The sequence below is a fragment of the Helicoverpa zea genome, chromosome 12 (assembly GCF_022581195.2).
Source record: "Helicoverpa zea isolate HzStark_Cry1AcR chromosome 12, ilHelZeax1.1, whole genome shotgun sequence".
In the NCBI taxonomy this organism is placed as follows: Eukaryota; Metazoa; Arthropoda; class Insecta; order Lepidoptera; family Noctuidae; genus Helicoverpa; species Helicoverpa zea.
Genome location: NC_061463.1, coordinates 12565089 through 12592810, shown reverse-complemented (window position 1 = coordinate 12592810; position 27722 = coordinate 12565089). Strand labels below are relative to the sequence as shown.

The window sequence follows — 27722 nt, the reverse complement described above, 5'->3', positions numbered from 1 at the left end:
TAAAATGCTTTGGCTAGTTCCAACAATGGAGCTGGATGAGGAAGCAAACAGTTTTCTCGAAATTGCACTAGCTGGTGGTCTGTAATTTCGAGGTGCTGGACTGTCCTCAATCAGGGCGGAATCCTGTAAATTGGATAAAATGGTATCTTCCTTGTGGGATAAAATTAAGATTATAATATTATTAGGGTTATTACAAGGATGAATTACTATTTCAATTATATTGGTAATAATAAAATGAATTTCAATATTTATAGATACTAATAGAATATAATCTAGACACATCATATACAGACATATTTAGTACAAAATAGCTTACATAAAATACAATAGCTGCTGATTCCTCAGTAGGCCGTGCCTGACTCTGCTGTTGTTGTGGTACATTAATCTATAATAAGTTAACATAAAAAAAAAAATGCTAGATAAGAGTGTAAAATAATGAATTCCATAAAATTATGAATTAAAAAATATCTTACGTTGTCATCATTAGTATTGTATATAGGTTGTGCTTCGGGTGATGGAGACGGCGTATCATTTTCCTGAAACAGGAAGGTAAATTTAATATAAAATTCACTTAACACTAAAAAGGGTCTAATCCACAAAAAAATGGGTGCTGTAAAAACGACAGCAAACCTTGCAGAGTGTTTCTAGTATTACTTACCAATTGCATTTCTGAATTTCTTACCGGAAACGGCTGAATGCCTAAATGTGCATCTCCTGTGGAAAAGCTTTCACCACCACACAAAGCAACAATCCTTTCCTCAACCTCAGTTAGCATCATTTCGTCCTCCACCCCACCACCAGTCCTACGCCTAGCAGCAGAGCGTGCTGCAACTTTTTTTTTAATGGCGCTTTTTTTGTCAGTCCAATACTACAATCAAACATTTATTTAAAATTAAAAAGAAAATTAGTTGTCTCCATTTCCACAATATTCTTGGTCAAAAATTGAAAAAGATTACATAAAATCAAAATAAAATATTTATGAATTCAAGGAACACACTTGAAACCAAGACTATCGGCTATCGCATAAGTGGTTTGCTTTAAGGAATGTGAAGTGGTTCTAACATACTGCTGCAAAAAAAAATACTGCTAACCTTGGTCCACTGTTTGTGGGTTTTGATGGTGCCACCTATACTGTTTAAGCGCACGGCTAATTCCTCCCACTGGCTTCGACTTCGCTCTCTGGCATTTTGCGTTCTCACGAAACCCTTCGCCAGGCCAGGGTTTTGCTCCATAAACTCAACCAGAGTTTCAACCTGAGCCGACGAAGGGTGAGACGACCTGTCATTTGGACTGAAATTATTGTTGGATTAATAAAATAAACACTTCTTTAATTAATATTATTTTTAACTTTATAACAAGAAATATAAAATTACTTCATGATTTTATCACAATTACGGCGAAAACCGGCAAAAACAAACAAGCTTAAACACAATATGAAGACAGAAGATACCCGATATATTACTTTCCTCTATGACAGAAGAGAAGAAAATATTGTCCACAGATTAATAATGGTATTGGCGCTGTCAGTATTTTTTTTCGTAGGGTAAGCATAGATTATATTCACAGCACGAATTTAGAGATTTCTGTTTATTTTATACTTAAAAGCTGCCTCAAATTCCTTACAATAACAAATTATAACTAAAACATCATATTTAGCTAAAATTCTGTGTCAAAACTGATAAAATTAAAAACTGATTAATCTCGGTTGACATTTTGTCGAGTGGGGAAGTCACTAGCACAGCATTGGTCGATGTCGAGCTCACTTCACTTCGCAAGTGATTAGGTGATGTTTACAGAATGCAAAATCAAGGTCGTTCTGAATCGAATGCGAAGTGAGAGTGAATAGCGAAGTGAAATGCGAGTTGTTGTTCGAATTTTATAGAATCGACGTGCAGGCAGGCCTTGGCCCTGTTGCGCCCTGCTGGGGTTGCTGACAGTATTCTACTTGTGTAGCCCTTTCATTTGATACCCATATTGAGGGGGCTGTGCCATTTTGTGCCGGCAGCCATATTGGATTTAATTAAAGGTGTATACAAAATTTCAGACCAATCGGTTGACAGGAAGAGGGTGAAATTTGAATTACTAAATTTGATCCAAGAATAAATAATAAAACAAACGGGGTGAGCTAAATAAAACCGTTTAAATATCTCGTAATGTTGAAACTGATTGTAATTTTTAGGAAAGCTCTTTCATTATATCTAGCCGAATATAAGAAATGGCAATAAAAGTTGATAATGATCTGTAAAATCTGATTTTTTATGCAATAAATTGTGAAAAAGTGCCCATCCCTCCCCTACCTCCCCTAAAGTATGAAATGACATTACGAATCGAAGTGAAATGCGAGTTGTTGATCGAGTTTTATAGAATCCCAGTACAGCCCTGCCGTACAAATTACAATATTATCCGTTCTGCAGTATTCACATCCCTCGTTATTGTAATGTACATGTTTTGTGATAAAAACGAGAATTTGAGAATGTTACGATGAACTCGTATTATTACGGTTGGCTAAAATTACGGAATATTATGATGAGTATCTCATGTAGATAGATACTTTATGTACCTTACATATTCGTATATCTGAGATTACCTTTATACCTATTTCTTTGTCAAAAAAACTCAAATGATTTTACAATTCTGACCTGTTTGTACCAAATTACAAATTATTATCCTCGACACAAAGGACCTACATAAAGGCAAGGTTAAAATGCACTGTTGCAGTTTCTCTGACATCACATATTCATGTTAGCAATATCTCGACTAAAAGCATCTCAGTGCTTGTCTATAAGCATTAGGGAAGAAGCACAAAAGACGAGAGAACGGAAATTAAATCAATCAGCATCCCGTCGGCAGCGTGATGGCGAGTGACGTCACTCGAGTATCTTTTATTCATCACCTCATTATCTGAGATAGCTCATGACGTGAGGGAACTCAAGGGTTAGAGAGTTCCGTAAGTCTGCATAGTTGTTACAATAGGAACAATTAAAGGTTTTATAATGGAGTTAGTTGGTCGCGTATTGATATATTACGAGATGCTTTTGAAAGTTTATGATCATGTCCAGTTGACATGTTCAATAGCTTTACGCGTTATTTTCGCACGAAAAAGGGTATAACAATACGAGTGTCAAAGAGAACTTTCGTCGCTTTTAAAAACGCTAACGCTCATTACAAAGTTGGTTACAAAATCCTCTCTGATGGGGTCATAAAAAACGCGTAAAACAAATCTAGCCACAAGAAAAGGTCGCCACTCTCCGGCTCAAAGGACCAACCGCCGACCGACAGCCAGTAATTAGTATGTTTGCACTAAGACCAAGTCATAAGCGACAGCGGGACAACTACCAACCAATGAATGAGCTATATCATCGATTCATAAATTAAGTCTCTCGCTACGTAACATATAAGTTCATCAAAATAATTTCAATTACTCAAATTGAAACACATTTTCCGCAATAAACGGAGGAATTAATCAATCTAATTAATTAGTTGCCTCCGAAATGTAACATTCAAAATTAGTGTTAATTAAAATTTGTTGATATTTGTTGGGTAACGACCGTGCTTCCACTAAACACTGTTGAGATGTTACCGTTGATCATTCAAAGAATTTACTCTTCAGGAAAATCGCTATATAAAAACATGAAAAATGTTATAATTGAGTAACACACGTGTGCAGGTGCGGTTAGTTCAAAGGGTGACCGCGACTGGCCCCGACCTTAGCTAGATAATTAGTTCGTTTACCGACCGACCAAGCCACGGGCGATTTACTAGCATGCTACATAAACAGTTTTATGTGTGGCAGAAGCACTGAGATGCAGCGATTTGTTAAATTCTTAGTTTTATTTATAGCAGCGAAATTACAAAGCTTCCTAGTTCACACCATTCAGTAGGTATAATTATTACCGGTGAATATAGCTACATATTTGGAAATCCGTATCCTCATCATCTTAATTAAATCATTTGAGATATATATTGTAATTTTAAGTGTTTATCCCAAGAGGCAAATTAAATCTAGTCTCCTATATAATTTTATATTCTACACATGATGTTCTAATAATTTAAACATTCTTTCCAAATTCGCAGAAAAGTCTAGGAATTTTGACTAACGTGCTATAATTTCGCTCAGCTCTCACCGCTTGCGTCTCCCGGGAGCAGGTATTTGAGTTGTGCGGCGTCGCAGTGCGCGGGACAAATCAAATATTTATCTGTATCCGCGGATCCGCTCGACGCTGCATGTTCGCGATATTTACTCTATTACACACCTGCAGCGCTGTCAAGCGCTTCACCACACTTTATTTGAACGATACAACTTTTTACCGCACTCATTTTCAAGCATTTAAAGCAAAGTAAGTTGGGAAATAGTAAGCTTATTTGCATTCTAAGTAAGTATGTTTCCAGGAACACATAACTCGTGTAAGATCTTAGTTACACGTGTCCTTTTGGTGGACAGATTAGTGAGGGTTTCACCTTATTTCCTTAAATGTATTTATAAGTATGGTATGAAAAACCGTATTGATTTTGAGTAGGAATATTGTAAACATAATATTTTATACTAACCTGAGCTACTGACTAGGATGCAAACGAATAGGTAAATTACGAAGTGTTTTGGTGCAGTTATCACACAAATTATCTAGGTACAAATACAAGATTAGCTAGTATTTACCTTAAAAATTGGTAAAATCCTAGTGAGTAATACAAGAGGGATATTTTATTAAAGTTCAGAGACATAACTGGTTTTAATTTCGTCGGAAAAATCCATTTGAATGGTTTCCTGTGCATCAGTTATAAATATTAATAAACATTGGATGAGTCCATGATTCACGCGGATACACTTTATTGATGTTGCGACAAACATGTTATTTATTGTGAAATAATGTTATATTTCGTCGAATTCTTGTTTTTTTGCGATGAATATTTATTTACAAGCTACGTAATAACAATATATTTTTCGGTCCAAAGTGTAGCATAACAGTTTTGGCTAAAATAGCCTAAACTAATAATAAGCATTATTGGACATGTGGGCAATCGTATCCTCAACGCAATATAAATAGCTACAGTAAAGTAAATAGCAACAGTACTGACTCCAAGATAAATAACTGAATAATAATGGCGAGGTCTTAACCTTTATTCCCTCGGGATAATGCGAAAGAAATCGTATCGTTTAATGCAAATTTATGTAGATCTGTCATTATCAAGCTACTTTCCGTTAATCCTCCCGAACAGGGCTCGGTTTAAATAATTCCAAAATTATTATTCATGCAGATTGTCGCACTTGTACTTTTGGGGGGAATGGGGGCATTTTTACCCCCTGACTCCATGGCGTAGAACTTCGCACAAAGTACCTGAAACAAAAAACTTTTCATTAGTTTAATTGCCATTTGGGCTGACAGAAATTTGAAACAAGTTAAGGTTTATTAAATTTTCGTATTAATGAACATTACGTTCTTTTGTAAAATGTTGGATTTTTCTTTGAAAGCATGGTTCCTGTACAAATAATCTGAAACGCACGGGATCACCTATAATTTATTTTTGCAAAAATAATCGTCACACAACAGGTAAACGTTGAAAATATTTTTATTCCGAGCTGCCTTAACAAATTTCCCGAGAAAAAGACGAAAAAGTAGGCAGTTTTCTGTGGAATACTATGAGATAGGTATTATCTTATAAATACCGTAATCGTAATAGCTGTAGTTGACAGGTGACCTTTATCTGTCCGAGAACAAATAACATTTCAGCAACGTTACGTGGGTTTTACGATGCTTGTAACAGATGGACCGTGACTACTTCTAATAGATTCGTCTCGAGAGCTCTTACCCTCGGTCCTTAAGAGACCACACTATAAGCAACAGATTTTTGACATTCAATCTAAAACTAATCTCGAACGTATACTTATTGAAATATGCTAACTCTTGAAGTATCTAATTCAATATAAGGACGTAATTGGATACAAAAGCTCACGTAAATAAATGTGTATCCTATCAAAACTACAGAACTAAGTAGACATATAAAAAGTTCATACGCTCGATCAAGGTTGTGTCGTGTCACGTGGGTGCGAGCGAGATGGCGACGCTAGACACACTGCGCGCGCGCAAGGCACCGGCTGGCACCGCTTAATGACAAATCAGCAGGTTTACACACCCGACGCTACCGTCACCACAACCTTCTAACTAACACTTTTCATACAAAACTGTTAAAACCTTCGTTTTATTAAGCGCAAACCTAAGTTTGTAGCCGTAAGTAAATTGTCCGTAAATTACGTAAATAATCAGGAATTTAATCGGTTTTCAACAGATTCTACGTTGAATTTTATGTTAGTGCTGTTTTATATTTTGTAATGCCATGTTATTATGGGAGGAAATTAAGTTTTCAATAGTTCTTCGGCGTTCTTCTTTTATGCGATATTGAACCTTTCTGCTAAACATAACTTTTGCAGGTCTATTGTAAATACTTGAAGTATTTGTGATAACGGTATTCAATCATCATATTCACATAAAGTTAATGTTGTCTGGGAACCCGGCTGACGTCTGATTTCATTAACAAGGAGTTGAATGAACGCTTGTGTTTTATTTTTTTCATTCGATTAATTGTAAGTAATCATCAATCACTGCAAAAGGGCACAAAAAACAACTGCTCAAGCGTGGCGCTTGCGGAAATGTATTAAAATTGACAAAGGTTTATTTAATTAAAAAGGTTAAAGTGATCACTAATATAAAGTGTATTTGTAAACAATCAAAGTCGACGCATTTTATTCCATTGAGAACTTTCGCAAGTTTTCATGAAACTTCAAAAGCTGCCTTACGAAGAAGAACCGAAAGAAAATGTAAGTATATCTGTTTATCTCTGGCTAAAAAAGAGCATATAATATCTTTGTTTCATCATATATATTCTGATTAAGTGTATAAGCACGCACTACTTCTACAAGAAATAAATCTGAGCAATTAATAGATTCATCAAGTTGGCGTTGTAATAATGAGGTGCATTTTAATGACGCGCCGTAATTACTTGTCGTCCGCCATTTGCATCTTAGAAAGAACTTGAAAAAATATGGCCAGTAATGGCGTGTTAAAAATTATTAATTTTATTGAGAACACTTCACTTATAGAGATCGCAGATTGTTACAGTAAATTAACTAAGAAAGTGGACTTGGAAAAATCTTGAAACATTTTTAAGTTGAAGTTGAGAAATATGACAAATCTTCATAATCCACAAGGATGAAGATAGAAATTCGTCAATTGCGTACATCAAGTTCCCTCCATCTCTCGTCGGTGAACAATAGCAGTCAGTCATTAAGCGAAGTACAAATAAAAATTGAATGCTGCACAAAGGCCGATGAGAGAGATAATGTAAAGGGTAGTCGACAAAATTTAATGGAAATGTCACAGCCACTCCGCCGGTTATAGAAAATACCACTTAATAGGACCATTGAATTGCTTTTCGCAAATGCAAAGGGAGTGAAAATGTAACATGATTTCCACGTAATGAGCGAGGAAAGCGGTTAGCGAACAGAAAAGTTATGATCATGCAATTTGAAAATACTCTCCGCTTTCGTAAATCCATTTTCCATTCATTGTCAATTTGTGTAATAGATTAAATCGCTAGACTGAGCACTAAGATTAATTACGTAATATTAATCGCATACATAATAAATTAAAGGCTAAACAATGTCAGCGGGGTTCACTTACTGGTGTATCCATAATGCTTCATTAACTATTCATACACAACTCGATGAATACATTCATTAGTTAGAAAATTATATACATTTTTCGTCTTCAAATCGCACATAAATTCGTTTTAGTTCATGTTTTGCACACAATAAAGATTATCAAAGCTATAACAAAGTAAAACATTCAACAACTCGTACTAAACTACACAATAAACATCGCGGAACAATGCAGGAAGCGCCAACAAAATAGCTGAGAACTACTATTATATTCTCTGATAGTGTTCACACAAGTTCGCAGCTGCGGATCCCGGCCGATACGGTCGGTGAGAGCCTTTATTTTGGGAATATTAGTGAATGAACAAGTCCCACGTCGGGCGCCAAATATACCAGTACAAGTTGCCAAATGTTTAGTTCCGTTCAGCCTACTTGTGGCCAGTGGCCGCGGGATGTAGCGGTTTGGCAAAACGCTTTATACACTCCTTTAGAAACTCAAAAAGTAAACACACTAACACTTAATTCCTACTTCAAGAGCAATTTACCGAACTGCTGACTCTTAATGTTGGATCATCAAAATCTCCTACATTTTGGCGTGACTCGGCAAAAACATCTTATGAAAATAAAGATAAACAAAGTGAAACGCACTTCGCAAAAAGTGGACCATTATTTTTTGCATAAAATTCCCATCGTTTGATAACGCGTAAAGTTTAGGATTGCGCCGTGACGTCGCTCGGTAAATTATGACATCTACGCAACTTTGATTTACGGGTCCTGTGGATATTCCATGGAGGACGCAAGCTTCAGAAGGACCACAATGTTTAGCAGAACACGCATAAAGAACCATACTTGAGAGGTAAAATTTATACGACTATACAATCAGGCGACTGTATTTGGATTTTACTCCCCCTAAACCTTCTAGGGTTTAAGTGTTTGTATCATCTTGAGAAAAACTAACGTCTACCTCTAAACTGTCGAATTCAGTGTGTTTGTTCCACAGGATCCATTATATGGACTTCAACTTCAGCTTTTTGATATTATCTAAGAATAGGTGCTTTGTGTAGTCTGTTTAGACATGAAGTAGATCTTCTCTGTAGAATATATTTTTTGTGGTGTTCTTCCCTCGTCGGGGGAGCGTTTAGCTGACTTTATAAATAGCTGCTGTCCGTGTATACTTGTTTTTCCCTGTTTATAAACGGGCATTGCAGTGAAACGGCTCTTTTTTTTTTCAGGAAAAATCTGCACATCATTTTGAATTCAGGTTTTTAATGAAGCATTTGAATATTGGAGTGAATATGAACCACGCTTCACGGTACAAAACTAAGTAGATTTATAGAATGCATCTGCAAGAATAATAGCTATGATAATTTTAATGTATGTACGTAATTTAATGAAAATGTTATTTAGACCACGTCTGAAATATTCGTCCTACTTTTGGTTTTATTTCGGGCTTTTCAGATGTTAATACATAGTTTTGAACTTTCATCATTGTCTGCATATAAGCAGAATAAATTCGAACTTTTCTCCAATCAGAACGGTACCTACATAACCAATCAAGACCCATTGATTCCCAAATCGATTGGTTAGCGTCGATAAACAAGCGTTTACTATCGGTAGCCATTATAACGTGCAGATCTTCTCATGACATTTAGCTGGGGTCGTCGACCTCCCCGACCGGTCGGCCGACTAGCCGGACGACCTGTCTACTGCCGATAGGCTGTAGATTATGCTGTTGATGAGCCGGAATAATTAGCATACGTACTCGTACTTTTCATATTGACACTATTTTTATTACTTACTTAACCACTACTGTTTGATGAGGTACTAGTGATAATCTTTCACGATGTTATAACTAGATTTAGAGGCTATTACTACAGTAATATTTACTAAGTGACAGCACAAAGCCATATTTCTTGATTATCAAGATTAATGAGAAATGAGTTCTGAAAAACGAGGTTAACTTGTAAGGAAGCCGTTAAGCTGCCATCTGTCCCGGCTATAAAACATCGACTGCAACTGCTTTAGCCACATTTGATGTTACATACTTTTATAACAGCAAAGTTAATTACTTTAACTGTCCAACACACAATAAGCAATATATCGTCTTCTCAGACAAAGATAATATAATTATGAAACTTAGGTCTAGTCCCCCAAAAAAAATGGCTTCTATTTACAAAAGTATTTACTATTGCGTAAAGTTCTCCGTGCACAAAAATTGCTCAACAAAATTAATAGAAGTTGACAACAATACCTCTATTTCGTAAAGTATTTCGTATTTCACGAATGTTATTTAAAAAAATTACAAGTGCTGTTTTAAAATGCACGTATCTGAAGTGCAAGGAATCTGAATGGCCGTTCATAAAACTTTAATGTAGGCAAGTTAGGTGATTTTGGTCTAAAACTGGTGTTTTTGCATACTTTAGCGCTTGTACAGTTATAACGAGTGTAGGAAGCAAATATGAAGTAGTCGAGTGGCGTCTAGCCGGTATTTCTACTATTTTTATTTCCTTACAAATATTTTTGAGCGCTTTGCAAGTTTTCTGAAGAGCTCATATTGCGCGTACCTAGCGAATTTTATTGCTGATAGTTTTGCAAAGTCATGCTGCTAAATACATGTCACGAATTTGAAGTCGTCATAATAGTGTTGAAACTCTTATAATACCTTAAAAGAAACTGTTCTGATTTCTGCTTTTATATCTACGTGAAGTTATGCTCCAAATCTCTCACGCGGTACAAAAACAGAGTAACCACAAAAACCGGTATTGGTTTCAAAACAAAGGCATCCAGGAACACTAGCGAGGTTGCAAAGCAGGTCACTCAGACAAAAAGCAGCTCATCGCAGTTCACGTGGCGGAGTGAAAGTGTTCCCACGGCTGCGTGCGCGCATACGACACGAGACGCGGCGCAAGCGCACAGCGAGGTACGGCGAATTTCATGCAATGAGCTCTTAATGGACCTATCGAATGACCTGCTTTGATACCGAAATTGATCATTACGTGTCGTCTGGAATGATTAACTTTAGATACAAAATTAGCATGTTACAAGTAAGAAACAAAACATGATTAGTTTTAAAGTATATGTATGTATAAGCCTCTTTCTAGCATATTTAAAAGGGGGATCATGAATTTGTTTTTTTTTTTACTTTGTAGAACTATTACAGTCGCAATAACTGATTTGTTCCTGAACACCGCGCACAAAAATGTCAAAAGCTTTATTTTTAAAGTCTTGTCGACTAATGACTTATAACTTGATGAGCGCTGCAGTCGTGTCGCGCCGCTTTCCGGGTCATCCTCAATTCGGTTTGTGTGATTGTATCGTCACGCACCGCGCGCCGCCTAGCCTACCCACTACTTGCGCCAGTTTACGACAGCTCTAGTCACTAAGAGTGGGAGCACACTGCTAACTTTTAGTCGCCCGATAGTTTGTTTGGGCTCATAAATCAGTATGAAGATGAATGGTAGTACGCACATTACAAAGATCAGGTATTTATCCGAAATCAGAATGATTGGAATCAAAGTTTTCTTAAAAAATAAAATGTTATTCATCAGGTCAACTGTCGACCGATTGTTCAGTCTTTAGTGCACTCTAACTTGAAGCTGTTAGCTTGTACATTACCTACTTTACAATGGAACATTATACGCATTATTGCCATGTTTGTTCTACGTATTTTCGCATATTTTCTATATTATCTACGGTGTACGTTTATTGTATTGTCGCGTGATAGGTCGGAGGTGATATGACTGATCTGTGTGGCAGTTAGTTCATCTTGCACGGAGAAAGGTTTTTCTGTGTATAATTTGAAGACAGTTGGATGATTATGATTGGAAATGGTTGTACGTGATTTACTCTCGTTGAGGTTATTGGGATGTTGAAAGAGTATATTGCCTTGAAGCTGTCTATCAGTGCTTTGCAACATCTGTAAAGGTTTTTATTTAACATCTTTTACTTTAAATTATACGCTCTTAAGGTTAGCATGGACAAGTGGGTCGAGTAATTTATATTGCTTGAATTCGTCTCCAAAGAGATATGTCTAAGTACGATGCAACTTAATGTTATTGCGGATCATTTTCTCTCACTTCCATAGAATCCATAATGCATGACTTTCTATCGAGCTATGACCCTTAACCCTACGTATGTCGGTGAAGGGAACCAATGAAGACGCCGCAGATGTTATTGCGAACATAAATAAGCTGAATGACGAAACTTACTGACAGATGGTTGCTTTATTATTATTGTTTCGTTTGCACACTTAACTAGAGACTACGTAATGGTTAAGGTAATCATTAACTTCGTGAAAACTTTACTTGAAATCTTAAAGAAACGGAAGATTTCTACGTAAAATTGTGATAAAGAGGAGAGGTAAATCGAAAAGCTGTTTCCCCAGATTTTCGTTAGCACAAATCCGTATTATCAGACCGCGATTCCACTCGATCACACTCAGCTAGCAGCCAATTACACCCGACTAAAACAAACGTAGGCGCAATATAATAAACTCGTCCACAATAGCAAGTCATCGCGCGGGTGATTACGCTTTTGGCCGAAAATTCGCCCGAAATCGCATCGGCAATCGTTTCCGCGCAAAATAAATTCGCGATAGTCGTACGATGAAAAGCCCGGCCGATAATTGGCTGGTATCTGCGTAGGGCTGGCTCACGCCGGGAATTCCACGGCTAACGTGCGGGAATTTTGGTCGGATTCCCGCGATTAGTAACTTGTATTGCGATGGAAACTCGGCTAATCTATAACGTGATACGTGTACGTGTGGTATAAAAAGTCGTTGTTTGTTTGAGTGGTAGGTAATTTGTGATTTTAGGGTACTTTATCAATCAATTAAAAAGTTGGAAAATTTTATCCTGTCACACTGTCCTTGTAAACAACACAACTATGAAAATATATTAAGTTGGAGATATTTCTTTTGTTAAAATAATGTCCGGTAAATAAATAACGTAAGCCCTAGAAAAGTATTTGGACAATTGAGCTGCACGGGTCATATTCGATTGTCATCAGGTGAGAGCGATCAAAAGTACCCACCAGTGTCCGGAATTAAATGTGAAGCACTTAGTGGAGGTATCGATTAACTTTTACATAGAATTGATTATGCGCAAAATATTGTCCGTAAATGCAATACAGAATACCGGACCTAATTAGGAGAAGAAACGTAATAATATGTTTTATATTCTAGTTTTTCTGATTTATGTGACATTTGTAGTCCGTAGAAAAATATCCAAATATCATTCATTCTAACTTTATGATTTATTTGTGCTATAATAATATTAACCTGAAACTAAGTTTGTTGTAATATGCTGCAAAACGCAATGCTGTAATGAATTTTTATTTGTTATTTATACTATTCTATTCAGAGTATCAAGGCTAGAATTTTTTCATTGTACAATTCAATTAGAGCGGTACGAACACGTTCCGAATTACTCATTACAACTCATTCGGTATTCGCAGTAGCGTTATTACCTGAAAATAACCAGAATTTAATAATTAAATTATTCTGCTTTATTTCTCCGTATTTGTCTCCTCACCTCTCATAACCAGAGTACAATTAAATATAAGTGAACACAATACGACAATGCAATACAGTACAAAGTGGAGGCGAACGGAAAAGCTGATTGAATACATTTTCACTATAAATAAATAAAACATTGGTTCCGTAGCGCCACTGACACGGAGTAGAAAGTAGTCCCAACACGTGGACCATTCATGCACTATCAAATAAATAGATTTGACAGTTAACGTGCAATGGCCTAGTTTTGCCTGACATGTGGTTCAAAGCAAATACAAAAAAAAATAATTAAACACGAATATGAATATTCGTGAGATCATTTTTATTGAAAGGGGGCAGAATGGACTTAACATGTACAAGTATGAATGAGTTTCATGGATGATGATAAAATTAAATGCGTTAGAAACTCTGTCCCTTTGTCTGTAATTCTAACCTAATGATTATCCTACATAATGACGATATTGAAGCATATTGCACAGTGGTACCTCTCTACTGAACTATGTATTCCGTGGCAGTGTTAACACGATTTGGTTCATTAATTATTTCGGTTGGACAATTTTTCGGGCTGTTTGTTTAATTGACTAATTATTGCTTGCAAGTCTCGCCAATATTTGGCAACGATACACTAGTATTTTGAGCAAAATAGCGAAAGTTCTGCGATGGGATTGACTAATGTAGCACACTGCAGTCATTACTTGCAATGTACGAGGATATAATATTTCACTACATCGCAAAAACCTCTACTTTGATACTCTATTAATGAATGCTTCTATTTAAACAACTAGGTTTAGTCTCAACGAGATAATGACTACTCTCACATAGGTCTCTGTATATGATAATGACTACTCTCACATAGGTCTCTGTATATGGGTACATGTTCTTAACCATCTGCTTCATATAAAACCAAGACAAAATATAAGAACCAGGTAGAGCACTCACCTCATGATGGTCTGGTTAGAAATAAATCAGAAAAATTCAAGAAACACGACACTTAAAAAGCTTTATCCTCCACAAACGCAATCCAAGACTGTGGCTGCATACGGGAGATAGTTTATATCAGGGCTGTGCTAAGACAAGCCACTTAAACTATTCTTAAGAAGCACATGAATTGTAAAGATAACAACAATATGTTAGAGAAAATAATTTAGACTGAGATTAGGGACTGAGATTTAGACTGACATAATTATAAGTCCTTTTATCCATCATATACCTAGTCCTTTTCTGAACTAAGTGCGTATTTTCGGATCGGCTGCTAGTTCCTGATTACCAGTGTTTTACAAGAAGCGACTACCTGTCTGACCTCCTTGAACCACTTATTCGGGCAATTACAGGACATTTCAATGCTCAACCAAACTGTAACTAACTTTTATAGTTCGGCCATTCAGAGAATGCGTTCCTGACACGTCGCGATTGAACTGACGACGTAACTACATTCATTGATTATTGATATAATAATGTTGTTTTAATGCTCCTCAATTGTTAAAACGGTAAACAACCAGCAAAAATATTTTTATCGTAACTGCAACGCCATTGCAAAGTTACGTCGTCAGTTCAATCGCGACGTGTCAGGAACGCATTCTCTGAATGGCCGAACTATAGTAATACGTATTTTATTAGGTTAAATTCTCTTAGCAACACACTCAAGTTCTCTCACCAGACTAACACTTATCACTTAACCCTTCCCATCAACATTATGACCTTGTCAGAGCCACATACAGTCATCATGCACGTGTCAGTGATTAGGTCCTGCACCACGACAGACAATAGCCAGCCCTGCAGTTCCATTACACTAATGCACTAACACAGTGGCTGCAGTATTATCCGGGTAAAACATCGCATTTTTCAGCAGAACCCGGCTCATATCACAGATGCTATCGTGAGATCTGTGCGCTGCGCATCACTGTTATAAGGTATAAGGTTCTGGGAAGTTTGGGTGAGCAGCTGGTTTTAAGTTTAGTGTTCTGATTGAATAACCGAAAAAAGAGGTTTTGATATAGTTTGAGATTTTAAAGCCATATGTTCTCCATAAAACCCGGTTGTAACACTCCCCACAAGTCATTTGTTATGGCACTAAAACACACTTATTATTTAAGGATCTGAAAGAAGTATTTCACCTTACAATAGGCTAGCTGAAAATGTAGACAATGACGATGCAGCATACTTATATTTTGAAATCGCTCCAATTTTGAGATTCTCAATAACAAACAATAAAAAATGCAAATTAATCTTTCTTCTTCAATATCTTAGTGTAGATAAACTTGCAGCATAAAAATCAAATTGCTGTTAACTAAAAGCCTACTTTCAGCATCACGTTCACCTACAGTTACAGTTCACTTTTCACTTGTTTTGTTGCAGTAACCTTGAAATTATTAAGTGTACTGTCATTGGCATTGAAACTAAATTGTATGAAACCGTTCACAGAATTCAGTGCAAATGATAATTTGTGAAACAGATCCGGGTGTTTGCGCTAGTCACGGCTAGATTTTGATGAAAACTAGGCTTCTTTGTGGCCTGAAAACCTGAAAACTTTAAGAGCTTTATCTAGACCAGAGCAATCAGCATAATTTTAATAATTATATTTTCTAGAATAAAAAATAAAATATTTTCCGGTATGAAAAAAATATTTTTAGAAAGAGAAAGCAAGTACCTACAAGGAGTCAAAAGTCTTAAATTCTGCCTGAAACTTCAGTTTATAAGGGACTATGTTAATGTCCTTCGGTGACCATCCGCCATTATTGCAAAAACTTATTCGCAACCAGTTGGCTTTAATTATAAATATGAATAGTTGAAAAGATACTTAGTTCGAGGCTTTACATAATATCTTATTTGAGAGAAACTTTTGGAAGTATTTAAATTATATATTCGTCTAAGTTTATTATAAGTAAAAATGCTTCACTATTTGTCCCTCGCCGTTATCTGAACAAAACCGTTCATCAATAATATCAACACGGATTATAATATAAAGCTATAATATTACACGATATATTTCACAAAATCATGTTCAGTTCCAAGAATCGCAAAATTCGCAGCAGCTTATATTTTTCGCGAAAATTCTGTGCAAAAATTATTTATTCCGCGTCTTGTGGCACAGATGCCTCGCTGCCTTGTAATATCATATTAAGCACGACCACAAAACTTCGATACGCGACTGGGTTAAAAGTGCATCTTGCTGAAAGGGCATAAATAACTAGATACGTGCTGCACAAAGCCTGCACTGCAGACCTAGCAGACCTGCAGACCACTGATTTCGTTGCGAGATTGTGCATGAAATCAACAATAAAGGAACCGGCTGTCATCCCAACGGATGAATTTGAAACCAACATTGAAACCCGGGGAGTATTCAATATTTTCACTATTGTATAGTCTAATCTTGTCCGATACCTGCTTCCATACGCAGATTTTTTATTATAAAAGTTTTCAGCGGTGTAAACAATAGCATAATAGCCCGCTTTGTTGTAAAGTAAAAAGTAACAGCTGATTGAAGCAACAGTAACTGAGAAACCTATATAACAGCTCAGTGTACGATAATTTAGCCTATAATCTCACAGTTGCTTACCTAAAGTGGCTGTTATTCTACAATTAAAGTTAACTATTTTTTCAAATCACAAAGGAAAAAATTATACCCTCAACATATTTTTTATTTTCTATCTTAAAATTTTTCTTTGACTTACATTTCATTATACATACATTTCCCAAAATTCTTATTCTTATAATTCAAACTGTAGGTATTTCCAGAACTTAATTAATTTAAATATTCTTAATAATGTACAACAGATACTTATCTCAATAAATAGTTTCCCCTATTTCCCAAGTTACTTAGTCTTAACTTTCTTAACTTTCTCCTTCTTCCTTCACTTAGCTGTCTCTTCTAACATTCCAGGGTGCCTCTGGGTTAACTTACCATCATGATGACCCGCAGTGCTGCACTCTTGGATGGAAAGTTGAGGGCTGCGCTTAAGGAACTTGAATCCAAAACAAACCTGTGCAATCAGCTGTTGCAGGAGAGGGATGATAGTGAGGTAGAAGTCAAACGTATAGTAGACAAGAACACTGACCTTAAGAACCAACTGGCAGAATTACACATCCAACATATGGACATACTTGATCAACATAGTCACCTCCGTCAACTTGTGTCAAATTTTCAAGAATGTAATGACACACATGAACTGGCATTAAGGCGGATCTCAGAACTGGAAATTGAGCTAAGCAAGGCCCACAACACCATCACACAGTTGGAAGCTGTTAAATCCAGTGAACAGTCTGCGAACACCTGCAGTCTTTTCAATGAGTTAGTTGGTAGTTTGTCCGGACCCTCTTGTAATGAGCCAGTTGTAACAATAGACTTGACCAATGACACTTTAATTAAAAGTTGAACATTTACATCTCATAATAAGATAAAAAAATATTTAAAATTAAATAGAATAATAGGTAAAATTAGAAAATCTTTAAAGAAACAGAAAGTGTACAAATCAAATAATTTCCTTAGGAAAAAGAACATTACATTTCATGACACTGAAATACAGCGCTTAGAGGAGGAGCTTCATGTTAAAGAATTGTGTCTTAGGGATATTTTCCAGAAATATGAAGCTTCACAACAGGACTTGAGTGTGCGCATGCAGGAGGCCTGTGAGTTGGCAGACATAGTGAGGTGCAATGCAGAGAGGTATGAGTCATTGACAAATAACCTTTCCTGCAGTTGTACTTGCTCCCCGACACCTGAGCCCCAGTCTGTTACCCCGGCACCACAGGCGACTCAAGTGGCTGTTACCCATAATTCTGATTCTGTTACAGTTTTAAATAAAAGTATTACATACATCTTTTCAGACAAATTTGGTCAAGGTTTAGGTAGTATATTTAATCAGTGTTCGCAACAATATGTAATTAACAATTGTTTACCTGGTGCCAGTTTTAGCCACTTAATAAATACTATTAAATTGACAAAGCTAATCCCCTATTCTACTATAATATTACTTTATGGAGATAGCTTTAACGTTACAAAAAAAGATATTATAGAATGCATTAGTCTTGTTATACATTTAAGTAAAATAAATAAATGTAAATTCATAATAGGTGCCTTACCTTACTCTTACAGTTTGACTGAGGAACAAAATAGGCACATTTTTGACCTAAATATGTTAATGTACAATAGAATTAACCGTCTTGAATCTATTTCAGTTTTTGATGTTAATCAATTTGATAATAGATTTAAACTAACTGAACATTCTATGTATTTGCCACCTAGCTGTAGACGACACATTGCTAATCTTTTAGCATATAATATACACATTGACACAGGTACTTGTCATGTACCTCCGGATATTGTTAGTAATACTACTAACATTCTTATTGATATGCCTAGTAGTTTAAACTATTAGGCACGACAACAGGTGAGTCAAATGTTTTGAATCTTGTACATCAAAACATACAGGGCTTATCTGGCAAGGAGTTAGAGTTAAGTTTGTTTTTGGAAGGTTTTAATGTTCATGTCTTATGTTTGACTGAACATTGGTTAAAAGAACCCGAAATATTGTTTTTAAACGATAGCAAATATACTGTACAAAGTGCGTTTGTAAGAAAGAATGCCATACGAGGTGGATCTTTGATATTAGTTTCTAACGAGTTAAAATGTAAACAACGACAGGATCTGGTTAAACTTTCAGTCGAGCGCACTATCGAGTTGTCTTGTGTAGAACTTGAGCGATATGTTATAATTTGCGTATACCGCCCCCCCACAGGTGATTTCAACATATTCGAGTCAGTTATAGAAGACTTGTTTAATAAATTGAAATCTAATAATAAAAGTAAAATAATATGCGGAGATTTTAACATAAATATATTAGAGGTTTCTCCATTAAGTATTAGACTCGTAAACCTATTTAAATCTTATAACTTAGTCAATTTGTTTTTTGAACCTACAAGAATCACGGCCACTTCTTCAACTTGCCTTGATAATATTTTTTGTGATTGTAAAGCCTCAAGTTGTATGGTTCTTAATAACCTGACATCTGACCATTGCGGACAAAGTGCTTGTTTTCCCATGGTAATCCGCAAGAAGCCATTTAAAATTGAATGCAGGCCTGTTACAACTAGTCGATGCAGTAGATTTAAAAGTAATATAAATAAAAATCTTAAACCTTCCATTCTTGCAAATGAAGATCCTAATGTCATGTATGGATCACTCTTTGATGTTGTAGAAAAGGAATTCAATTCCACGTTTAAGACTAAAACCATGACTGTCAATGCTACCTCTGCCAACTTTAATAAATGGGCTACTGAAGGTATTTACAAAAGTCGAGCGAGGCTTTACGAGTTATACGGTATGAAAATGTACAGGTTTGATACTCCGTTCTTAGATTATGTTAGAAAATATTCAAAATTATTTAAACAAATTTGTAATGTTGCTAAATCAAAATATTTAAGTAATACAATAAAAAATTCTTCTAATAAAGTAAAGACTACTTGGAAAATTATTAATCAGGAAACTGGAAAATCGACAAATATTGAGAATAAATTAGAAATATTCGCTGATAATAAACGTATTAGTAATGCGGCTGACGTAGCCATGGCATTTAATGAGTTCTTTGCTAGCATACCTTTAACTACGACTCGCTCCTTGAGTTCTTCTGCTACGGACGCTGAGAGTCTCCTGCATAATAGTGTCCCTAAGTGTGACGCTATTTTTAGTTTTGAGCAAATAACGCCAACTGATGTTATTAACGTTTTTAATTCACTGAACTTAAAAAACAGTGGTGACTATTGGGGCATTTCCATTAAACTATTAAAGAATATAATCGACATTGTTGCCCCCTATCTTGCTATCACATTTAATAAATGTATTGAAACCGGAGTTTTTCCTGACCTCATGAAACTAAGTAAAGTCATTCCCTTATTTAAATCAGGCGATAAGAAGGATGTAAATAATTTTAGACCCATATCCATCTTACCCGCTTTTAGTAAAATATTCGAAAAATTAGTACTCAAGCAGTTACAAAGATATTTCAATGTTAATAGCCTCCTTCATAGTGAACAATATGGCTTTACAAAAGGTCGTTCAACAACAGATGCTGGTGTAGCTCTTTTAAAACACATTTTTAATGCGTGGGAAAACTCTCAGAATGCCATTGGAGTATTCTGTGATCTCTCCAAAGCATTCGATTGCGTGCACCACGATACGCTTCTACGTAAATTACGTTATTACGGAGTCCAAAATGAAGCTCTTAGCGTAATAGAATCATATTTAAATAACAGAGTGCAATGCGTAGATGTCAATGGCGTCAAATCATCAGGTTTATCTGTCCAATTAGGTGTGCCACAGGGCTCAATATTAGGTCCGTTCTTATTCCTGGTATATATTAATGATCTACCATTCCATCTGAAGAATATCTGTGACGTTGTACTGTTTGCAGATGACACTTCACTTATTTTTAAAGTCGACAGAAATAGGGATCAATTTAACGACGTAAACAGTGCACTTTCGTTGGTTACACACTGGTTTAGTACTAATAACTTGGTCTTAAATGCGAAGAAAACAAAATGCCTTAAATTTACTCTACCGAACGTGAAAAACCTAGGCCCGGATATTATATTAAGTAACGAGGTTCTAGAAACTGTCGAATCCACAGTATTTCTTGGTATATCAGTCGATAGCAGACTTCAGTGGGGCTCGCACATAGCTAGCCTCGCGGGAAGGCTTAGCTCAGCTGCGTACGCCGTCAGAAAAGTAAGACAATTCACTGACGTAGAAACAGCTCGAGTAGTCTATTTTAGCTACTTTCACAGCGTTATGTCCTACGGTATTCTTCTGTGGGGCAAAGCTGCTGATATTCAAAACATATTTGTTTTACAAAAACGAGCTGTTCGTGCGATATACCGGTTAGGTAGTAGACATTCGCTAAGAGAGCTCTTTAAAGAAATAGGCATTCTTACTGTGGCATCACAATTTATCTATGCCAATATACTTTACATTAGGCAAAATATTCATTTGTACACCAAAAAAAGCGATGTTCACAGTATTAACACTAGAAACAAGCACAAACTGTGTGTACCCACTCACAGACTTCATAAGGTTCATGGATCATTTTTGGGGCTCGGTATCCGCTTTTACAATAAACTACCTCTAACTTTACTACAATTACCGTTTCATGCATTTAAATTACAAGTAAAGTCAATTCTTTCAAAGAAGGCTTATTATAGCATTAATGATTATTTAAATGATAGGAATAGTTGGTCGCTAAGTTGAACGCAAGGCAGCTCATTCTTGTTATCGCTATAACTAAATTTTAAACTTATTATGATTATTTTTTACATTGATTGACATTACTTCAGACATTAATTCTGATTTTTTCTTTTTTTAATTACTTTGGGAACTTCTGTTAAATTTTACTTAGCGTTGTTGCTTTATGGCTTGCTAGTACTGCAGTACTTCTTACATGTTCTACTTTTGTTGAATAGCTGCAAGCACGTCATGCTCCCTTAGACGGTATGGCCAGCGGTAGCGTTGGGGGTCGGGTTGTCCCCTTCCCTCAAAAATGTGCGAAGGGGGCGATGGCTGATCCTCGCGTTATACTCGTGAACGGGTGCTGCTGGCGGTACCAGGTCGTGTTGGTAGCTGTTGACACTATTAATAATAGTATGATTTTCTATTAGCTTTTTTGGAGAAAATAATAATACTGTAGTCCTAGCAGGTACACCTTGTTTGTGTTGTACAGCTACAACATAACCATCTGCGCATGTGGGTGGGCACGCCGATTTTATGCTTATGTTAAAAATACATTTTTATTTCAGTAACAGGAGGCTTTAGATACAGTTAATAGACTATAAGTAATGCTTGAGTGCTTAGTATTTATGGGTGTAAATCTGTGTGCTAGCCTACTTGTGTTAAGTTTGTATTGTTTTTTCTTTCCTAATTTTATATAATGGTTATCATGTGATAATGATATTTTTATTTGACTTGTTTTGTATACATTCTGGTTCTTCAAACCTTACAGACAGACATGTGTTGCTGGGGAGTTTGTTGCGCCACTTCTTCTTCCCAGCAAAAACACATAGGAAGTGGTGAAGGGCGGGCGTTTTGGGGGTTGTCTTTTGTTTTTGACGTTCGAAAAGTGCTGATTTATCAGCCTAATTTGAATAAACGATTTTGAATTTGAATTTGAATTTGAAAGTGCAGCCCCGCGGGATTGTCTGCCAAAACCGTGTTCTGGGATCGAGTGATAGGGAGCTCAGACGATGACTTACAAAATATTTGATTATTTCTAAAAATCTATTGCACTTTGTGAAATATTAGAATTCTATTTTAAACAATTCAATTCTATTTTACTTTTTTTTTTAAATCACGGCATATAAAAACTTATATGCCGTGATTTAAAAAAAAAAAGTAAAATGTTATTACTGCCTATAGACTTATAAAACTCGTACTACATAGTTATTTTGAAGAGTACGCAAATTGTAAAATATTCCAGTAGGCACAAATAACATAGCAAAAGCAACATGGTTCCGTATACCAAGAACAGTATTGCATACGTGCGCAGAAATTTTACCAAAATTCCCCGAATATATAAATGTATGGATGTGTGAAAACTGAAACATGTGTTATAATTAGAAAACCTTTTATATGTTCACGTAACGAAATGGATTTAAATAAGTTAGTATCGTACCGTGTCACACAAAGGAGCTTCGTTTATCGCGAGCCCGCGGTTACCCCGTAACCCCCGTTCTCGCGTGTTCCTTATATTTTATTATAATTAAATATATGTACGTTTTAGTATACTTTTGGTTATGTGTTACGCAATTAATTAAGAAGAACAAGGAAATGCGACACCTTTGAGACAGATGTTAATTTCGTTTTCAAATCAGACGGGTGATGGAAATGGATGGAAAAAAACGAAAATGTTTGCACGTGCTGACGCCAAATTAATTAGGACATAAGCTAATGTTCTAAAAACATCTGAAATTAATGATGTTGATGAGTTTGTTTTTTTTTTTGTTTCAGAAAACGCTAATCTGGGACTACTGGTCAGTCAGTTTTACATAAAAGTTAGCAAGAATGAACGCTTAAAAGCAAATGTTTGTGCTTTAAAGCCTGTAGCTAAGCAAACTAACGTATAGGACTCGATGCACTAACAATACTGGTATCAAAGGCATTATATTACAGAGGAGCTTTCCCGGGACCTGCAGCGGTATTCCGGGAACCGTGTGCCGTTCCCACTTGTTTCAGTAATTATTCCACTTAGATTTTCTTGAAACTTGTTTCTGAGATAACAAGAATATTCGAAGTGTATTCGGTGGTGTTGTAGTAAGGAATACTTCACAAGTAAGCTATTATTATATATATTAGTACGTGCTGTTTCTTCTGTATGGGAACTTTAATTTCGTATTTTACGCAGAAAATTGCTCTATAGTTGGTTATGCGTTACTCCGAAGACCGGAACTTCGGGTTTCTTAGGAATCTGCCTTATTCTAGAATATTCCAAAATCTCTTTATTCTTTAATATCAAAAGAGTACTTTTCTTCTTACACCGCAGCTATTATGTGCTGTTTCCGAATACCGCCACCAAAACAACAATGGCGGCGCCACTACTGGCGGGAATTTTTTTCGCGCCAACAGTTTGATCACCGCACTATGTTGCACACTTGATTTTTTTTCACAAAATGGCCGCTGCGATACACGCAGTTTTGTATGAGAATATTTTTATTTCAACCACAAGGACCGTTGGGATTTTGTACGGTCATTTATAAGCGTTTAAGCTTAAGCACACTCAATGTTTTTGTCTAGACAGGATTTCATTACTTAATGATGTTTCAGATTTTCAATGATCTAGGTCATCTGAGGGCACGGCAGTGCCCCAGCCAAGACTCGAGCAAAGCGGGCACGGCCGTACCATCTTTTCTCGAAGCGTTTCGCGGCTATTTCAGCCCCCTGTATCTTCCATGTGAACAAAGCTAGGAGTTTAGGTTTTCGATGACCAAGAGTAAGTATTAGAACAAGCTCAGTCTCAAAATTACAAGACATTTGAATAAATAGTTTACGAGCTATGAGCGATCAAAGTTACACCATTTTGTCACTGACTCACTGACCGATCATCAAAAGTCTAAGGTACTTCTAGCAAACTTAGAACCTTCAAATTTGGCACCAAGATAGGTTATTAGCTACATATAAAAGGGAAAATTATAAAAACCTTAAAACTTAATAAAAAAATAGGAAACAAATTTATATTTGCGTTTTTTCAAGAACATTGTGTATGAATTTTGACTGCATTGATAACTTTGTTATTTATTTATGTACAAAATGTTACTATTTGTTTTATTGTTACGTAGTGTGGTGTATTGTTATGTTTAAGCTAGGTTAAAATGAAATGAATAATGATAAAATCTTTCATATTAATGCAGTGCGACAAATACTGCATGCTCGCACGATAGATGGCGTTGTCCTGGTCTAAATCGCGCTATGGTTTCGTTATATAGCTTAGTATAAGTAGTACTAAAAAAAAAAACAAATTTCATGTGATAGCGCCATCTACCTCTGAAATAAATCTCTTTCATTCTTAAAGATATTCGATTCAAAAATTCGACAATTTTGAAATTTTTTAGTTTATTTAAAAAAAATGTTGTGTACATATTTAGTTAGTTGCATGTAAGTTAATTTAATTTGTTATACCTATACTTAGAGAAGAAAGAGACCTACAAATAAATTAGATCCCACCAAAAACATTAAATGTAAAAAAAAGCCAATCCTCTACGCAATTCCTCCACCGTAAAAAGTTTTGAGATCGCATAGAAGCCAAGTCCTGTTCAACTTTATTTGTAATAATAAATCAATATTTTGTGACTATATCAATAGTTTTGTTCACATTACAATAATATTGTCTTGGCCGTGAGCACAAGTTAAAAGTCGCTCCTTGAAATAATGTGTAAATACCATTGAATTGATAAATTATATATGGACATGATTTTACGATTGGACTGATTATGGACTGATTGGAATTTGAGATCACCATGGACTAAACATAAGCCATAGTACATGTGCAGTTCATTGATGTTGGATGATACTGACTGACGGTCATTTAATAACAATTAAATAAACTAAAAGTATTTAATTCTGTAATATTAAACTTCATGTTTGACTTTCCCCTCTCCAAGATATGCTGTATTATATTTGTAGTTTATTGTGCTCATGGCCAAGTCAATATTATTGTAATGTGAACAAAACTATTGATATAGTCACAAAATATTGATTTATTATTACAAATAAAGTTGAACAGGACTTGGCTTCTATGCGATCTCAAAACTTTTTACGGTGGAGGAATTGCGTAGAGGATTGGCTTTTTTTTACATTTAATGTTTTTGGTGGGATATTCTATTACTGCACAAACCTATGATGTAACAAGAATGACAGTTTAAAGAAATAAGCAAAATACAACTACAGAAATACCTTCTAGAAAACTAGCTACACTTCACGTAACTTATATAATCAGTTACTCATACAATGTATAATAAACAGCGATACAATATATAGATTCCCAGGAAGGCATAGACAATCAGCGGAGTGTCTCACGCGCTCGAGGAAATGGTACAATGGTACCAGGTCGGTACCTGTCTAAATATCTTACTGCTATGACTACTTCTAACTGCGCTTACGCATGTCATTAGCTTCGCACCAATGGATTACGTACATGATGTTATTTTTCGTACTGTAGGAAAAAGACATTAAATGTATTGAAAGTTTCTATTTCAACTTATTATGTTATGAGGTTCCAAAATCATTCATTCAGCAAAACAAACAAACAGTATATCTTTGACCAAGTTAACATATTGAAGAAAAACAATCTCAAACAAAAAAGACCCAACATAATTATGACGGGAATCAATAAAGGAAAATGTCCCCAAAATACATCAATTGGGACAAAATATGGCGCTGACATGACACGCTCAATAAAACGCCAATATCTATGATAGTTAAGCCGATAACATACTATGTACCGACGCAGCCAAACCACTGACGTTAGCAAGAAAATCAGAAAGCGAAACAGTATGAATGAGGCTAATATTGAAATGTTTTATTTAGGTCTAGAATGGAAGCGACATGGAGTATTCGTGAATGGAAGAATGGAAGCAACATGGCTAGAAACTGCTACTAAATGAAAGAAAATAAACTAGACTATCTCCAAATCGTTTGAGGAAGACAAAATCGTAATTCGATATTCAGCATTCGTAACAGTTTTCACCACAAGGCAAGTAACAAGGAAAAACTCTGCAAGCAATAACATAATACTATTGAAAAAAATCTTTAAAAACATGCAGGGGACCATTGAGACATTATAAAGTAAATCTGAATACAGCACAAAAACTTACGCAAGTAGTTTGAGCGATGTAACAAATCGGCCGTGTAATGAAACGTATGATGTATCACCGAACCTACCTGTAACAGATCTGAAACATTTGTTAACTTCAGCCGCTTCAGGTATTGTCTCGATATTACCCGCTTATAGTAACACCAACATACGGGATATGTTATTGTTTTCAAGACTACAGTGAGTGAAAAGGTTGTATCTAAATCGGATTAGGGATCAAGTTAGGTTTTACATAATCTCCTGATGGTCGACTGTAAAAACGGGTTTCTTAAGGCAACATGAGTTCTAGGTAAATCCGTTTTGAAAGTCAATTTGCTAAAACAAAGACCCCAGACACGCTAAACGAAATCCTTAGGATTATTTCATCTAAACCTGGATATAAATGATACATCAAACACTCAATCATCTCTCAAACTGTAAGAGGCAGTCCCAAAAAAGGCAGAGAACTCGGTAACGTTAGAGGGAACACAAAAAACAAAGGCTTGTGCTCAGTTATTGGTACATTTGTCGGTGCAGCGCTGCCGGCGACATACATAGAACTCGCATTAGTCCCAGCGTCTGCAAAAATATATTTTATACTTGGAACACGATCGTTGGGACTTACAAACTGTGCAATGGGATTTGGAAGACATGCTCAGATCGGTTCGCCTTCGATTTATTTTGTCTTAAATATTCGCGGACTATCTTTCTGCTGGGGATTGGAAACTGTGGCTACACACAAACAAAATATTGGGAATTGCTGGATTTATTTACGAGTATACAAGATAAGTAAACTATTGCTATGCTTTATACCTAATATTGTATATAACCAGTATTATCTTGGTAAAGTCCTGGAGGATATATGCTAATAATGTAACTATCTTTAATATCTAGTGGGTTAAAAAAGTTTGTTATTGTTTATAATTTTCTCAGCAACTTGGCTTGGAGAGTTCCGAAATAGAAGCTCCACTTATAGGTAACTTTTGTTTTTCAACCAAACTCAAAATATTTACGTTACGTTAAAATTTTCCTGAAATCGTAAAGTTCATTATTCTAACCCATTTCAATTTTAATGAGAAAATATTTGCAGAGAATCTCGCCTGTGATAAAATTAAATATAATCATGAAGTAGCAAAGTTTTCGTATTTAAGAGAAATTAGTCATAATTTGGCAGAAGCATTTATTTGTAAAGGTTGCTGGTGACCGCAGGAGATACCTTCGGGGTAATTAATAT

The 27722-nt window shown here is 35.8% G+C and overlaps 1 protein-coding gene and 1 long non-coding RNA gene across 5 annotated transcripts in view; both read right to left on the bottom strand.

Moving 5' to 3' along the window:
- The window catches only part of LOC124635102 (low-density lipoprotein receptor-related protein 2), a 208897-nt gene that overhangs the window by 117253 nt on the left and 63922 nt on the right, over positions 1 to 27722 (bottom strand). The window contains exon 1 of one of the 4 annotated variants that reach the window (XM_047170892.1): positions 5114 to 5195. The exons of the other annotated variants lie outside the window; for them this stretch is intronic. Within the exon in view, the coding sequence (XP_047026848.1) occupies positions 5114 to 5180 (67 nt within the window). The 5' untranslated portion in view covers positions 5181 to 5195. Of the gene's footprint in view, positions 1 to 5113; positions 5196 to 27722 lie in introns of those variants that run through there. 4 annotated transcript variants of the gene reach the window in all.
- Positions 105 to 799, bottom strand: LOC124635103. Its single transcript, XR_006984962.1, has 3 exons — positions 474 to 799; positions 317 to 385; positions 105 to 123 (listed from the first exon to the last, which is right to left on the bottom strand). It is a non-coding gene; the product is annotated as an uncharacterized LOC124635103 (long non-coding RNA).